The 17,778-nt window shown below is 37.3% G+C and overlaps 1 protein-coding gene across 1 annotated transcript in view; it reads right to left on the bottom strand.

Moving 5' to 3' along the window:
* The window catches only part of Pcsk1 (proprotein convertase subtilisin/kexin type 1), a 43,364-nt gene extending 27,685 nt beyond the window's left edge, over positions 1-15,679 (bottom strand). The window contains exons 1-5 of the mRNA XM_028785986.1: positions 15,271-15,679; positions 12,281-12,385; positions 8,971-9,081; positions 6,567-6,713; positions 5,297-5,373 (exon numbers count right to left, since the gene is read on the bottom strand). Of these exons, the coding sequence (XP_028641819.1) occupies positions 5,297-5,373; positions 6,567-6,713; positions 8,971-9,081; positions 12,281-12,385; positions 15,271-15,450 (620 nt within the window). The 5' untranslated portion in view covers positions 15,451-15,679. The remainder of the gene's footprint in view (positions 1-5,296; positions 5,374-6,566; positions 6,714-8,970; positions 9,082-12,280; positions 12,386-15,270) is intronic.
* Positions 15,680-17,778: the final 2,099 nt, after the last annotated feature.

The following is a 17,778-nucleotide window of genomic DNA, read 5'->3' as shown; positions in this document are numbered from 1 at the left end:
ATGGTAGTGTGGGAACGTATGACACAACTTACAAGGTCTTATAACATCTGCTGCTGATTTTAAAATCCCCATTTTACATTTTACCTTAGAGTTAGGATTATCTCAAATGCAATGAAGCTGTCCTGAAATGTTCTAGAGAATGTGTACAAATCAGAACATTTAAAAGATACTTCATAATAGCCTATGTTGAGACAATTTGGCCAAACGTCAAACTCAGAACTTATATTATTGTGTCAGTTAGATAATGTCAGTTCAAACTCAACAAGATTCAACCTATGCTTGTCACGGGAGGTTTTACTTGGTAGTATAAGATGTCTAGTTGAGGTATTCTCTCCCCTATTATATTAATTTATTATACTTAAATTTCTTTCACAGAGTATATACTTAAGAAGTATGTACAATAATAGGTGTCCATATGGTTTTTCATAAGGACTTTAGTGTTTAATGTCCCTCCACATATTCCCTACTTTACTCATCTCCCTCACCTTCGTCTTACTTAATCCTATTCTAGTTTCCCCTTTATCTTTTTATAGCATGGTACTCTATTCCTCCTTCCCTGGAATAGCTGTCCCTCCCTACTGGTCTCCAATTAGGTCCCTAACTTTTGTGGTTACTTAGATTGAAGTACATATATTGAAAGCTTAAAGGCTAGCATCCACAGTTAACAGAAAACATGCAGTATTTTTTCTCTTGGGTTCTAGATTATCTCAAGATGATTGTTTCTAGCTCCATCCATTTATCTGACGTTTTCAAATTTTAATTTTTCGTAATAGTTGAATAATATTCCATTTTGTAAATGTAACACATTGTCATTATCCATTCACCAGTTGATGAGCATCTAGGCTGTTTCTAATTTCTGGTTATTGTTAATAAAGCAACAGTAAACATGGACAGACAAGTAACTAACTCTGTTGCAGTAGTAGGAAGATGTAGAGGTCTTGGGTATATGCCCAAGAGTGATACAGACTGACCTTGAGATAGATCTATTTTCAGCTTTTGGGGAAACATCCACACTAATTTCCACAGTGGCTGTAACAGTTTGCTCCTTCACCAGCAATGAATTAGTGTTCCCTATCTCCTATATTTTCGTCAACATATGTTGTCATTTGATTAATTTATCTTGGGTCATTCTGACTGGGGTAAGATAAAATCTCAAAGTACTTTTAATTGCCATTTTCATGGTGACTAAGGATATTGAACATTTTCTCAGTGTTTCTTAGTCATTTGTGTTGGTTACATTCCACAACATGATGGCAAGGTCCTATAATTGCTGAAAACACCTCTTATTTATATCATCAGACACAGAATGAAACTGGTGCCAACTACAAAAATTCACCCATATTCTGACTAGTATTCATGGTGCTGTTAAGTACTCTGCATATTATCTAAAAAGAAAAGTAATCATCAGTATCTTTGAGCTACAAGTTCTGTGACCCACAACAGCAATCTGCCTACAATATATATGAAAGCAGTATTGGCACCCATGTACTGGAAGAAGCTTCTCTGAAGAGCACTGAGGAACTTATTACGGGTACAGCAATATATCATTAGGAATCATTTTATTGTTATGCTCCTTTAGCAGAACAATAGTATTGAATTTTCTCCTAGGTTCATAATCTATACAGTTTTGGGCTCATGGCCACTTTAGCAGTGTCACATATGGGTTCCATCTCATAGAACTGGCCTTGAATGTAATCAAAATGTGGTTGGTTGCTCAAACAAACAAACAACTTCTACTAACTTAAAATAGTGGTAGTAACTGACATTTTAAAAACTGATTTAAAAATTTAAAAGGTAATGAATATTATTTTGCTTAAGACATTCTTGTCACACTAATTATTTGACAAGAAAAATAATCTGTAATTATTGAAATACTGAATACAGATTCATGCTAACTTAATAGTAAGTGTTGCTGCAATTTTAAGATTTATTATTTGGTGATTCCTCTTTTGATGGGCAGAGGGATGCCCTTTTGTGCCTCTATGTGGTTCCTTATGTAGTGATGATGAAGAGCAGGGATAAGAATAATTTAGAGAGATAATATTGATAGAATTGGGATCTAAGAAGTCTCCAATTGCTGAACAGAATGGGGCTATTCATTTTCTAAACTTAAGGGATGTTATGACTGACAATGTGCTAGAAGGTATTTCTTTTTATTGTAGCTTTTAATAAACAATTGGGATATTATCTTTCTGGTTGTTAGTCAAGAGTGTTCTGAGAAATATTCTCATTGTTTCATTTTCGGATACAGATTCTGAATTGGCTATGAAAATCCAAATGTGTTTCTCCTTCTGTTCCTATCAATTAATACCCTTCTTGTCATGCTGATTTCTTAATGAAATGCAGTCCATCGCAGTTGCTATGTGAGAAACCTTGACGGCCAGGCCATCATTGTCAACACCACTATCATTGACCTTATCATCAAACTCATGTCAGTAAACACTTATTTACATTGATACATTTCTTTGTATTAATGTCCACAAATATATACATATTTGTGTAATATCCATTCTCCATAATAATACAGTTTTATAAAATATTCCTTTTCAAAACATGCTAAGATCTAAACACACACATACATAAACACACACACAAACACACACACACTATATATATATATATATTGGCCCATGATGGCCAAGGCTCTGGAAACCCAGGGTTTTCAGAATGAACATAAACAACACTATTACATGGGTCTTTGTAACTCACTATGAGGGTAACATAACTACCTCTTTGAACAACAAAGAAGATCATTTTGGATATGGAATGTTTCCCAAAGTTCCTATTGGAAGAGATTAAACATTTAAAAGGTAGATTTTCTGTAACTAAGGATATATACTAAAAAGTTGATTGTGAGATATTGATCTTTTCCTCTCTGCTTCCTGCTACTGATAGGTGAGCAGTTTGTTCCACCACAGTGGAACCATCATCCACCATAAATCCAAACAGCAGAGAAAACTGACAGTGGAATTCTTTGAGACTGTGATCTAAGGGAAACATTTTCTCTTTCTAAGTTGAGTTCATTTTATTTGTTACAGTAATGCAAATATGGTTCATATAAGGTCTGAGTCCTCAAAACCAGAGAAATGGCAGGGTGTCATTATACAAGTTGTTACTCAGGATAACTATAGTTATCCTATAGCCAAACTCTACAGTCTACATAAGGTGGATGTGCACTGCCTTCTCTCACTAAGTCTCCCCAGACTCACCATTTGGTTACAAGCCAATTACTCTTAGTCTTAATTAGGGGTACAATGAATGTTGTTTCATACCATTTTAATAAAGTAATACCTATTCTCAAGGACCTACTACTCACTTTCACGAGAACTTTCAGAAATATAGACAGCAAGCAGCTTCTTGCCAGTTTTAGGTGGCAAATAGAAAAAAAGGAGAGGCATTGAGATTTCCCTAAGGTTACCCTTAGTCTATTCCAGTAACTGGCAAAGATACAACTGCCAACTGGGTCACCCCATATGGAAGTGCTCCAAATGAACTGGTATTTCTTTTGTTTCTATCTGTCTTGATTGAGAAATATATATGAAAGCTTATCTGTGAGTCCTGCTGTCATTTCCAAGATGTCTGCACTTCTCCCAAGGAGGCTCCAGTAGCATTTCGATTTTATTGTTACTGGAATGCTGTTTTCAAAGTGTCTTTGTGGTTAATGACATTACTCAAAGCCAGATAAATGTTACTAAAGAATCGTATGTAAACCTTACACTGCCTTCCCTTTTCTTCAAGGAAGAAACAGACACCTGAAAGTGAAAGCCAAGTCTATATGACCCACTTGTGCTCTTTCTTTGTGCTCTGTGTTAGCTTTCTAGAAGGGTAGTCCTGGATCAGCAGGCCAGAAAAAGACCTTTTGTAGATTTATAGGATCCTCACAGTCAACCTTCAGGGGACTGAACAATGTCTCAGGCCATACCCTCAGGTAATAGGTGCTGAGGTAGGCACTGCATGTCTTAGGTCTTTACCTGAAAAGATGTTGGAATGGTAGACTTGTGGGTCATAGTCAAGTCAAGGGTAAGTGTGACTGCTAGTCTGAGTCAAGTGCCCCTGAGAGGTGGTCCTTGTTTGTAGCTTGCCTAGAGAAGGGACCAGGTATCCGAATATAATTAATGAGAATGTGTAGAGCTAGTTGGAGTGAGTGGAGTGGAGTTGGGGAGAAAGTCTAGGTTTCTGAGATAAGGATGGGGCAAACAAGAGTTCTCATTGGAAGTAAGATTGAGGTAGAGAGGGACATCATGTGAGTTGAGGCTCCTTTACATGAAAGAAGTGTACCATACATGTCACAAGAAGGCAGACAGGGCAGTTCCTTAGGCAGGTCAAAAAAATAACTTTAAATTAGCCTTACTACCCAAGACATATGGGCCCCAGAGGAAAGGGAACCACTTCATGTTTCATGTGTACTTTCTTTCAACATTGTTCCTATCCTCACAGCAACAAGCTCCAATTTTGTTTGACTCCTATTTCATCTCCTTTGATGAAAGTCTCTTCTATGTGGAGAAAGTGTAAAGTGTGAATGTCTTCTTGAAGCTTGTAAAAAATATCAGTCTGAGATAAAAGGCAGTGCTCAAATGGGCATGGCCACTTTCAGACTAAGTCTCTAGAGTAAAGCTTCTCTAGGGTTAGGAAAGGAGATTGAAAGTCTTTGGTTTCTGGCATTCTTTGGCCTCTAGCTTTAGAATGACTGGCTAGTTCTTATCTTCGCTTATACTGTGAGACTCTAAGGTGCAAGCTGTTAGCTTAAGAATCAAGAGCTCTCTTCTTTTTTCCCCATGAAGGTTCATGACTGCTTCAACACCTTAGAGATTGAGATAGATGCAGAGAAGAAGCCTCAGCTGTTATCTTCTTGTCTGGTGTCTAGCCATGACCTAGATTACAAAGCATATTTGCTACCACAGTGGAGACTTGTTGGGCGTTGGATTGAGTTGTGGATATTTCTTTTTGTTCCTTTTTCATGAAAAAGTGGAAAGAGAAGAATAAAATTTATATCTATTACATACCTAATATTCTTCCTAAAGCTACAAATACTCAGTTACACTTGAGGAGCTAAGTTTATAATATAAGAAGGACAATCTTATAAAATAAGAAATTTAAGTAAATATGTTTCTATAAATTAAAAGGAATATGAAAACAGGTTTTTGTTCCTGCTTTAGAAGCAATGAAATATGTTATAGAGAGTGGTTTACATTTACCAAGATTAGAAATTAGACCAAATTTATATATAGCATAAGTCTCCAAAACAAGATGAAAGCATTGTACATAACTTTATTTCTCCAGAATGCACTTTACTCACTTGTTTTCATTTGTGGGATCATATCGGGGAAATGGATCATGATCATTATCATTAAAATCATAGCTAGCCTCTGGATCCTAAAGAAACAACAAAAGAATAACAGCATAGTGTCATAAATGGCAGCACTATTAGAGTCTGGCCCTTCCTGAAAGATAGCTCCAAAGAATGGAATTGAGATTGTTTAGCCTAACTGAGCATTGATTATATTCACAAACCAGCAGCAATGATGAGCAAGGCACCCAACACTCAATGACTGTATCAGACTCATATTTCAAAGATGCTCATAAAGCTGAAAAAGTCAGCATTCCATAGTTCAGCTGTCTCATTTTTCAGAAACAAATTGGCTCAGAGACATTGAATGACTTTTAAGGCCACAGGGCTAATTATTGATGTGTGATATACATCCTTTCATACCAAAGATGCAAAGAGGTGGCTGTGGGGTGTGTTAACTTCTGTAATGCTTTTCTTTAGCCTTCTTAAGAAAGTAAGAAGCCATGAAATTTAATTACTGAAAACTTACTTGAAATTCAAGAAAGCTTTTCTTGCCTATCTTCTTTTTCAGTCTTAGTGCTGCATTTAAGCACCTCTAATGTAGATACTCTGTCACCACTGTTACTATTCTTCTATATTTTAATAATTCTTCATTTCTACTCTGGGTTATTGTTTCAATCTCTTCCCCATTGTCCTCTTTTTTTTGCTGTTTAGCTTTAAATTATAGCTTAGGAACTTTGAATAGGTAAAAAGAACAAGAGAAATAGAAAGGATAATTTGATAGATGGAACATTCAACATCCTGCTATAAAGACAAAAGATCCATTATGGAGTCCTTGTTCTATTAGGAACTACATTGACAATTATTCATCTTCCCACTTCTAGTAAACTCTTCCATTCTTGGCTTGGCATTTTTGTTGTGCTGCTCATCTTGATTTTGTGTAGTGAGAATTACATTTATGTAACTTTAGGCTGAAGGGATACTGAGCCATAAAGAATTTGAGAAAGTAACCAATAAAATGGTTGCAGACATTAAGCTTGGTCTGACTGATTTCAGCTCTAAATATAGTACAACTTTTGGTCTGAAGGGATTTTTAACAGTTTCATTGTCATGTGTAATATTTGAGTTTACTGGATTCTTCTTATGCCTTCTAATATAAAACAAGTTTAGACAGACTGATAGTAGACCCAGAGACTGACTCTAGGGCAGCTCATCTCTCTTCAAGAAAAGAAAAGCCCTGCATGTCTGCAGATATGGATACAGGACAGCTCAGACTCACATAATTGGTATAAATGTCTGTGTGATTCCACTCCAAGCCATCGTCCAGTACAGTAATAACAACTCCTTTGCCAGTAATACCCTTTTGCCAAACAGGTATTACATGAAGGTCCAGCTTGGGAAGAACTGCAGTCATTCTGGTATCTTGCTATTGAAGAAAAACAAAAGACATTGGGAAAAATTATGATCTTTCTTGCTTAAGGCTATTTTTCTTCTTCCTTGAATAACAAGGAAGGAATTGGGTAAAGTGGAAGCACAAAGTTGAGGGCACAAGCCAAATAACCCATTTTATGCTAGTCTTTTAGTTGTCCTAAGGAAAAATCATGAGACATGAATTATTCTTTTATCTTAACTACATATTTTCTTTTTTTCTAGTTGTAGTAACAAGCACAAGCTTTCCTTGTACTAAAGCTTTATCTGATGGTAATGCTTTTTTCTCCCTGAAGTCTTCATTGGCACACTGAGGACTCACCACTTATGTTTCTTGAAAAAATATTTTCCTAAGAGAGAAATAAGCACATGGGATGGCTAGAAGACTATAGTCTTACTAGAAATTGAAATTTAATAAACTTTTTCTACATAAATGGAATTTATGTAATTCTTCTCCTTTTCAGGTGATTTTCCTGATATAGTCTGTGGGACTATACAGGAGAGCTGGACAACAGTATAACACAGATATGAACACATTCCTAAGCATATGAGACAAGTAGTAAATCAGTACCAGTTTCATGGTGATGGAGTCAGCAAGCAGTATTTATATAACCATAATAAAAAGCCCATAATATGTAGTAGTGAGGAAGATTCATTAGGCAATTGTGAGGCTGCATCAGGAGACTTGGAAATACATAACAATTTGATAGGCCTATGGTAGAGAAGAAGGCTCCCATGTAAGTTTTAACAGTAATTATAGTGTATAGTTGTTAAGAATATGGCCCCTGAAGTCATGAATTATGATCCTCCTAGTACTGGCCACAAGATTTAAATAAATTATTAAACTTGGCAATGTCTTTGGTTCTTCATCACTGATATGGTTAAAATTAGTAGTTCTATCTATCTTAGTAATATAAGATAGTTGTAAAACAAAATGAGTTAGTTATACTTTAGTATAAATACTTAGAATGCAACTTAAGATTTTTTTAGTCAATATACAAAATATGTTAGTGGACACATGTCTTCTGCTGGGATCAGCAAGTATTCCTTAATTTAAAAGAATGGCACGAGGAACTGATGGCCTTCCATATCTAATATAGAAACAAAAACCTTAGTTTGTGGCTGTGAAAATTATCTTTTACTCTATTTCCAGCAACAAATCCTTCTATAGTAGTCTATGCGTCTACTATAGAGGCTTGACATTACAACATCAGAGAACTTGTTGAAGGCACGTTCATACATCAGTCAAGGCGTCCTAAACACCTTAAAGGAACAATGATTTGCAAATCTAAGTATTTTTAAGTAAAGTTTCCTAGCATTTCTTCCTTTTGCCTCATTTAAAGATTCTTATTTGAATTATGTCCAAGAACTGTTGGTTTGAACTGCACATTGTTTTGACTATTGTCTATGAGTGATCTAGAGAATTCTCTAGAGTACATTCTACAACCATAGTGGTCTTAATATGAGTGATGTGTCTGAAAATTCTTTCTGGCTAGGACATGATTCCTCTGCACTTACACCAGCTATACTTAAGAAGACACACAGACAAGGAGCATTAACAGTTGGATTTGTTTTAGACAGCCATTCAGCAAAACAAAAGATTCAGGTCAAAGAAACTTCCATCAGCGCTGCTTTTTAGATAGTATATCCTTCTGCCAAATTGTATATTAGACATTGTGATGACTGTTCTTGGTTGTCAACTAAAGTACATTTGGAATTAATTAAAATGTAAGTGGTTGGGCACACCTGTGACAGATTTTCTTCTTAATTAAATATTTGAAGTGAGAAGATCTACTTCTAATCCAGATCTTTTGAGGTAGAAAGATACACTTTTAAGCTGGGCCATACCTTTGGCAGGTATCTATAAGGAGGACATGGAAGAAAAAAGCTAGCTCTTTCTTTGCCTTTTGCTTTCATTAGCAAGTCTAGTCCTTTCCTGGCATTAATGATTTCAGTATATACAGAAGACCAGCTGAGACTTCCAGACTCAAGAAATGAACAACTACTGGGTTCTTGGACTTTCTATTGGTAGAAGGCCATTGTTGGAATAGCTGGAACACAGCTCATAAGCCATTCTAATAAATCTCCTTTATATATGATAAATATAGACAGATGTAGATGATATATAGATAGTTTTTTCTATAAATTCTGTTCTCGAGAAACTCTAATACAGATACACAGATAGACAGAACCACCATGAAGATGATGTAGCAGTATAAAGAGCCTAGTTCCTAAATGGTCCTTTTAGTACTTACCAAGTACCACTGCTGATTCCACATTGGATCATTGAAGAGATTCAATGCTGAGTCTCTTTGAACTGAACGTTTACTTCTCTCTTTTCCGTACTGTTGTTCAGCCCATATCACCTACAAATATTTTTATAAGAAAATTAGTCATGTTTCTACCTAGATATAACTATCTCCCCCCTATCTCTGAGACTCTCCTCCCCAAAACTCACTTATCATAGTGATGTTTTTGTCTGACTGTAGCTCAAACTCCCAGCCTAGGGAGAAGAAAAGATTGCCCACTGAGGAAACAAGTGTTTCCTCCATTATAGTAAAAGTGTACTCTTAGCAAGAGGAGAAGCAGTAAATGCAGCAGTGAGACCTTCCGATTATTCCCACTGTGCTTACAATTGGAATAGACCTGCAGACTGCTGTCATCAGAAAACAGGCCACAATACAAATTTGTCCATTTTCGTAGATGAGTCAACAAGCCAGGGGAGGGGGGCACCTCAGGGACTGTTGTTACAGCACTCTTGCTGCTTCATTTCACTCTCCACACTCAAAGGTAAAAATTTCAAGTGTTATGCAAGAATGGTGCTATGTGTGAAATTTGAAACTTTGGCTCCCCTGTGTTTCTACCTCCTGCCTAAGAGTATTTAATGTGAGAAACTGATTGAAGACCTGAGGTGATAAATTAGCATTACTGACCAGGCACACCTGTCATTAATTCTGCCTCATACATTATGCAAGCAGATCTGGCAAAAACTACCTGGCCCACATCTGTGGCATAATCTTATTATACTTGAGGCCTGGAGAGAATACAGGACTATCTTGTAGTTATTATCATTATGAGATAATACTATTTTCTTATTTTGCTGGGGAACATGACTCTTTCCTGCTCCAAACAAAATTTTTCTGTTATGTATGTGGTGACAGTCCACTGTGAGGTAGGATATGTTTAATATGAGAATTTCTATGAGTCAAATCCAAAAATAAAAACTGAAAACGAATTTTCAGCTGAAGACCAAAGATATCCACTAGGAATGTCTTGAATTTTTAATTAGAAAGTATATTGGAAGCCAATTATAAATATCAGGAGGGACTGGAGAGCCAGCAATTAGTCACTATAATTTATTTTAAAGTGCCTGTATTTTCAGACTCAATCGTTTTGCCTTAAAATACCACACTACTTAAAATTCATTTCCTGTTGTCTAACTTAGTATTTGGAAGCTGGCTGCTAGGAGACACATATAAATCTTTGTGGGAAGGGACCTCTTAAAGTTGAGAATTTCATCAGCCTGTAAAGATGGACTTTTTGGTGCATTTCATGGAGTATATTTAAAATATTTATATTTAAAATATTTTGGAGAATATTTTCCTCCATTCAAAGTGCAGCAAGTGAAAATCAAGAGCAGGTTTTTAAAATGGCATAAAAAAGTGGCATTACCATTTGATCAGATAAACATCCAATTGTAGCAAACCACACTGTGATTAATATCATTAACCAGAATTACATATTAATCTCTAGACGAGCAGACTAAATGGAATGGAGAAAATTGTCAGTGCCTTCTGATTATGTGCATAATAGTCCAGGACTATCCACAACAAAGTATCATGTATTTCATTGTAAATAATTCTTTGGATCTGCAAAAAGTACTAAATGCCATCTTGTCCAATGCAAGCTTCTAGGATTCCAACATATCTCCTAAAGTAAAATTATTCTGAGGTAAAATTTTTGTAAGATTATATAACTTATTTGTAATAAATTTTTATTGGTAAGTAATTATTATCCTTTTGTTGTATCTTGGGATTCCCCCCAAAATTAACTGAAATAATTGAAGAGGAGAATTAAACCATCTGTTCATTTGCATGAAACACTTTGCATGAGAATAGCTGGAACACTCTACTCTGTGCAGGTTCTTCCATGAAAATGAGAAGGGATTTCAGTTTGAATTCCTCATATATTAACATTGGGAATCTATTTAGGCAGAGAAGGGATTCTTTCTGCCTTGTCCAAGGATTTTACTCCAGTTAGAATACTGGAGGCTAGTCTGCGTTTTAGAGCCCACATACAGGAAGCCATCTACTTTGGTTAGGGGCATAAGAGAATATCTCACTAGACAAAAGAAATTTTTGATTAAGGTTGCTGGTTTCCAGTTTTGTCCGCTACATCTAGCCATAGGTTGACATAAAGAGCTAGCAATAAGGCCAGCATAAACTGTAGGATTGTGGTTCTCGGTCCTGATAAAGTAGTATCAATGTGGTAGGTTGTACTACTTTTGAACCCTACAAAATTTGTTTTCTTATTAAAGAAAAATAATTCAAGGAGCAAGCCAAACCAGAGAGTGGTTCCTAGGCTTCCTATATCCCATATATTTTCAACGGTTATGTCGCCATCTCCTTTCTGTATCATCTTCACCCTCCCAAAGTTGAAACAATGCTTTATATTTCTCACTGTTATTCTCTAGGTGTCCTAACCAAAATTAGTCTTGTACATAGACATTCATCCAACTAGAAGGCATTTCTTCAGGAATGCCATAGTCAGAAAAAAAGGACAACATTGTCTGTCATACAGTATTCCAACACTACTAATGTATTCATTCTTTTCTAACAGCATAACTGCTAATCTCGAAATTAGGCTCTCAAGTCAATAGGTATATTAAATATGTATTCAATTTTTTTACCCTATTTATCTATATTTATCCTAGATATTTTTAGCTGTTACAAAATAATTATGACTTGGTATACAAACCAGGATGAAAAAGAGCTGATACTGACAAACATAACATGTTTTGAAGCACTTACCTCATAAAGAAGTGGAGTAGAAGCTTGCTTGTAAGTACTAATATTTTTTTTTATCAGTGCAAAAGGTACACTGGAAGTGTACATGGAAGTGTTATTAAAAATGAGGCCTACACATCTCGTAGGCATCATTGAATAAATATTAAAATAATCTTTACATATTCTGAGTTGAAGGATTTCAAGAAGGAATATTTCATATTTGCTACATAACATATAGAAGGCTGTTGAGTGACTACAGTCAATCATTTCATCAAGGCCTCTTTGTGATTTTCTGCACTCAGAACTCAACTTTAGATATGTAAATATAGAGCACACATAACTCAGCATATATATAAAATTAACATTTGTTAGCATAATTCAATCCAAGCATATTATGAGCACAATTCCACAGAAGGAAATAATAAGCAATAATAATAATCATGTAGATCATTATAGATCAGTAATCGTGGTCACAATACAAAAGGATCAAATGCTTCTGTTGGGAGTCATATAGAAACAGTTGGATAGGCTGAGAATTTAAGAACAAATGCACACTTACACGATCATCATCAGATAACCTCTTAGTGATATGAAGAGCACTCCTTCGGGACCTTCGAGGATGATTTTTGTGTTTGAATAAATAGTGATTTTCAAGTGATCCAATCTATTTAAAAAAAATCAAAAAACAATCCACTTTCTTCAAAATATATAGAGAGACTCTTTTAAAAAATCCACTAACACAGCTAGTTGTCTTTTATTAATAAAAGTATTTTCCATTAAATCCACTGAAATTAACTTTTTTCTTATGAGAAAGGCACAGAAGATTTGAGATGACCCTTGGTATATATCTCACTTTTGCTTCATGCTTGAGAATAGTGATGCTTCTGTTTCATATATTTTAAGGAAGTACCTTGTATTTTCTTGGAATAAATATTTCTCAGTGACTATTTAAACAAACATATCGCGTCAGGAAACAATTATTTCTGGAATACATGAAAATCCGGTCCAGTTTATTAGTTAAATAAATTTAACATTCAGTTAAAACAAGATATTGTAGGTAAAAAGTGTTTGAGTCAATTGTGATATATGTTATCAGCCATTATTGGTGATTCTGTTTATAAGTTCAATGTTTTCAGGAGTGTACTGTATTTAAAACAGAGGCCTCACCTCTGGATATGTGTACTTCTTTGGTGGTTATCAAAGTTCTTTGGTGGTTACCCTCAGGTTCATTTAGAACTATTGTTTAATATTGCTTTTTACATAAAATAGTACAAAATGTAAATTGACTAAATCAGTTAATGCCTATTTTTTTAAATTAAAGAATAAATGATTGTAGTGTTTCAAAAGCAATGGATGTTCTTTAAGTTGTTAGTTCTCATCACCAAAGAAATCTGTTTTCAGTAGAAATTCTGAGGCTTGCTTCCAAAACAGAGCCTTGGGCAGAGAATCTGCTGAGAGCCTTAAATGGGACCGGGACTACATGGTGGAAGCTATGGGACAAGGTTAGGGTTGCAGAGCTCTGTTTCTACCACCAGCCAGCTCTGCTCCTTGTCTCTCCCCTCTTCCTAGCTCTGTCACGAGGCTGTAATGTTAAGATATTTGTCTTAGTGTGGTTTTAGAGATGCTCCCTAAAATGGAAAGTAAGCAAAGCTAGGAAAGCACCAGTAGTCTTTTACAAATTAATTTTGAAACTTTTGTTATTTTAACAAAAAAATGACTAGAGGGAAGTTAATTTATTTTGAAAAATAATTTTCATACTTAGTGGTCTAGGTGGAGATGTGTGTATGATGCTGACATGTGACATGTTGGGGAGGAAAGTCTTATGTTTTCTTTCTTTTCCAGTCACAAATACCAAGCTGTTGACTAAATAGCACTTCTCCCACCCAGGACATACAAATTTCCATGGTGCTTATATTACCCACCCAGATAATTCCATAAACTACTCTCTCTCTTTGGTCCCCAAATGCTCAAGAGTTGCACACAATAATCAAACAATATGAAGCAGCTTTGTGTCTGTTTCCCCTGTAAGCTACTTTCGATGCCTGCAGTGCCTTCTCCAGTCTCACTCACCATTTTCTTCTGGAAGCCTCAGACTTTTCTCGATTCTTGTATAAGTAGATGTTTTCAGTAGCTTTCTTTCATGCCCCCCCCCCCACCTCAGATTCCCTTCTACCTTTTCCTCCTTATATCAAAAAAAAAATGCTGCATTATACCACCAACTACAACATCTCTTACATAAATTACATTCAGGTACGATTATTTATTTTTAATTTACTGTCCATAGCACGTCTTCAGTCCCTAAGGCACAGCCTGGAACTGTTCAGAAAGGTTCTGGGAATTTTATTGAGTTTCATGCTGGGCCTTTCAAGACCATTTAGCTCACAAAGTTAAAGAATGAAGCCTCTGGCTAGAGAAGGCGTATTTCCTAGTGGATTTGATGTATGGAATAGACACCGCCTACACTGATTACTCATCTGTGACTTCAGAGTCTCAGTCATCACCTCCAGAATAGAAAACGCGCCAAAATGTTTTACAACTCTTTACTCCCTCCTCCCCCTGCTTAACTGTAGACAATTTCTCTGACCATGGTCAGGGATTTGACTCCATTTCAAGGGAAAGAAAGGCTCAGGTTAGAAATCACACTCTCTGTGAGTCCCCCTTTGGGACTGCTCTGCCAAGCAGGCTCCCACTTAAGGCTTCTGCGCGTCCCTTCCCACCTCCACCTGTCTGTTAATTCAGCATACACTTGGACAAATATTAGATTATCTCATAGCCCGAAAACCCCAGGAAATGTTTGTGCATTTGGCCGAGGAACAAGATGGAAAGAGATCCTTTCTTCACAGTCATTTCTGCAACTGGGCTTCTAAGACATTGGCCATGCAAAGTTAGGAAGCTTGGACTTTACAAGTTAACAGCAAAAACCATGAACTCCCCCACTGGACTCTTTCCCTTACCTAAAGCCCTTCCTTCCAGTTTCCCCTACAGACTCTAAACTACCACCACCATCACCTGACCTCGGAGTCACTAGTCCCAGCAGCTGGGCGTGCCCTTACACACAGGCATCTCCAAGCCTGCCTGGCCCCTGTTTTCAGAACTGGTAGCTGGTGCTGCCATATTGAAAAGAAGGAAAGCGCCGGCTCTGGACACAAGCCGCCTGTGTCCCAAGGGGACCGAGCGCACTTCCTTTCCCAAGAAAGGCGAGAGCCTGTGTGCACCACAAGTTCCCTGAACAAACGTAGTTTTTTTTTTTTTTCCAAACCTCGAGGAAGCAGATTTTAAGTCTAGAGCCGACAACAGAGAGAACAGACTCGGCTGAGCTGGGGCAGCTTCCTCTTGTTTAGCGGCGCCCAGCCCAAACAATAAATAATGCAAGCATTTCCCCTCTAAAAGCGCGCGGGGAGGGGTGGGGAGTTAGAGGGGGATTCTCCTAGCTGCTTGCAACACTGAGCGCCGGGTAGCGCAATCTGCGGCTCCCACTTGGGAGCCTGCACTTCAGCCCTACCAGCGTCCTCAAACCCCAGAAAGTTTCTGGAAAGTGGAAACTCTTACCTGACCCAAGAGGTCATAGCCCAGTTCTTCGGCGATGGCAGAGGCAGCTTCTGGCCCTCCAGGGATCTCCGCCGCCCATTCATTGACAAACTGCCTCTTCGCTTTTACACTGTTCAGTGCACACCAAACGCAAAAGAAGGCGAAAGCAGTACACTGCAGAGTCCAACCTCTTTGCTCCATGGCTCAAAACCTTGCTCTCACACAAGTAGGAAGGACTGAGAGAAAAGAAGCAAGATCAGAGACACACCAGCTAGACTCCACCTATCCACCCTGCAGCTCAGAACCTCTCCGGGTTGCTCTACTAGAGGCTTGCTGGGAGAGGCTGGGCGGCGACAAGCGAGCGAGCGCTCACTGAAGTGCTTTAGTCTCCCGGCTGAGTGGAGCCCCAGTCTTCCCAGGCAGAATAGAAATGAGTGTTTACACGTCAAATCGACGAAAGCCATCCCTTGACGTCAGATCTACCTGGACTGAGAACTGGATGGTATTCCCGGCGGGGTGGAGAAGCGTCTAAAATAGGCAGGGAAGGATTAAGAAAAAGAAAAACAAAACAAAAAACAAAACTGGTGGGATCAATCAGTCCTGCTATCTGTTCATAAATAACGTAAGAGAAACATTTCCATTCTTCAAAGAGAATACCCTCATTTGAATATAACCACCAAGATCCCAAGGCAGGAAGCACAACACTTACCCCTCACCCCCTTCCTCCCACCCCCGCCTTCCGTCTATTTCCTCTGTGTTAGTTTATATCTCCTATGAATGTGCCTGGTGATGAGGAATCTTATAATGGCTCTTGAATATCAGCATTTGCTGTAAAACAGAGACAACCTAGGACTCCTGCTTTGATCTTTCAGAGGCTGGGAGCAGAGGAGGACAGCTATCCTGATGCATTGCTTCATATCACCTAAGAAAATAAGCACTTCCTCTATACAGTGTTGAAACAATGTTTCTATAGTGTGTTTTAAATCACTTGCAGTTCCTCCTCCCTTGCTTCTGAACCACACAAAAGCAGTTTGTAAAATTCGATTACAGACCATTTGGAGCCCAGCGCCACCATCATTACCGTGTTTGCATTAAAAAAGAGTAAGAGAAAATTGATTGATTGATTGATTGATTGATTGATTAGCAACATGAGTTTTTAAAATAGAAACATGTTTTAAAATTTCAACGAGGAGTTTCAGAGCCCCCAAAGACTTTTATATTGACTCAGAGAAGGGAGGGGCAAGTTTCATTAACCCAGAACTTCCTATTTTTCCCTCACTGAAGATTTCAATTTTGGCTCTGCCTTGAAGTTGTTCCAGTACTTTCACATAATATACTGCATGTATCTTTGTAGAATACAGATTGTCCTTAGAGGGAGAATAAGAGAAGGTCCCTATGCCCACCTTTGAGACTACCTTCACACTGCCTTGATGGACTCCGTCTGGACAGCTGAGAGCAAAGCCTTTAATATTCAGCACCGAGGTCTGGACAGCGACAAGCTTAGGGCTTCCGTGACAGTGTATACTTAGCCTTTGGCCTTCTGAGCAGAAAAGGTCTTTGCTATGCTGCTCTGGCCAGCTCTCAGCAGCTTTCTGTTTGACCTGGGTCTTTCCCACCTTTCAACAGCAAAATAAAATATAGTGAATTAGAAAATTTGAGAAAACACTTTATAAAAAAATAATATATATATATTTATATATTTTATATATTTTCTAGCTTTCTACATGTAATTTGTAAAATTTGAAAAAAATTTGAAATATAATATGTAACTAATTATTATTAATTATTATTATTATATTATTATTATTATTGGTATTTAAAGGTGATGTTTGTGAGTCATTTTCATACTATAACATTTATACTGGCAAAATGAGAAAGTTCTGGGGCCACAAAATAAGTAAATTCATTCTCCTCAATTTTCGTTATAAGGATCTTTAATTTTGTGATCTTCGATTATACATGCTTCTCAACATCAAGTACACTCTGTTAGTTTTTATTCATGTCTCTTAGTCTTCCTTATTTTTTTATGATTCAAATGTTGTTGTTGTTGAGAAAGCTATTTTATATCATTTTTATATTGCACGTGTTTTTACCTGACTCAGATGACGGTCATGATGGTTACTATGTGCATCTTGTTCATCCGACTGCTATGGCAAGGAAAGAAAATGAGAGGTGTATTTTTTTCTGAAAAAGATTCTTTAACCTACTAAGGGAGGTGGGAGTAGAGGATAGGGGAAGGTGTATGACATGAAGCAAGAAAAGGAAGGCTACAGGGAAAGGGCACAACAAAGAGAGAAAAGAAGCAAGAGATATTCTCCATTATATGCAGAGGAGGCAAGACTTGACGGAGGGTTCAGTAGTACTAAGTGTGTGGGGGAGGAGGGAATGTGTGTTTGTGTATATCTGTGTGTATGCTCAGAGGCCAGAACACAATGCTGGGTGTTCTGCTCTATCACTTTTTGTCTTATTTCCCTTTGAGACAAAGTCTCTCACTGAACTGGGCTAGGCTGTCAGTCAGCAAGCCCCAGT

Source organism: Grammomys surdaster, unplaced genomic scaffold (genome assembly GCF_004785775.1).
Source record: "Grammomys surdaster isolate TR1022 unplaced genomic scaffold, NIH_TR_1.0 125372, whole genome shotgun sequence".
NCBI lineage: Eukaryota > Metazoa > Chordata > Mammalia > Rodentia > Muridae > Grammomys > Grammomys surdaster.
The sequence above is the reverse complement of the archived record's forward strand: the minus strand, read 5'-3'. Positions and strand labels throughout refer to the sequence as shown.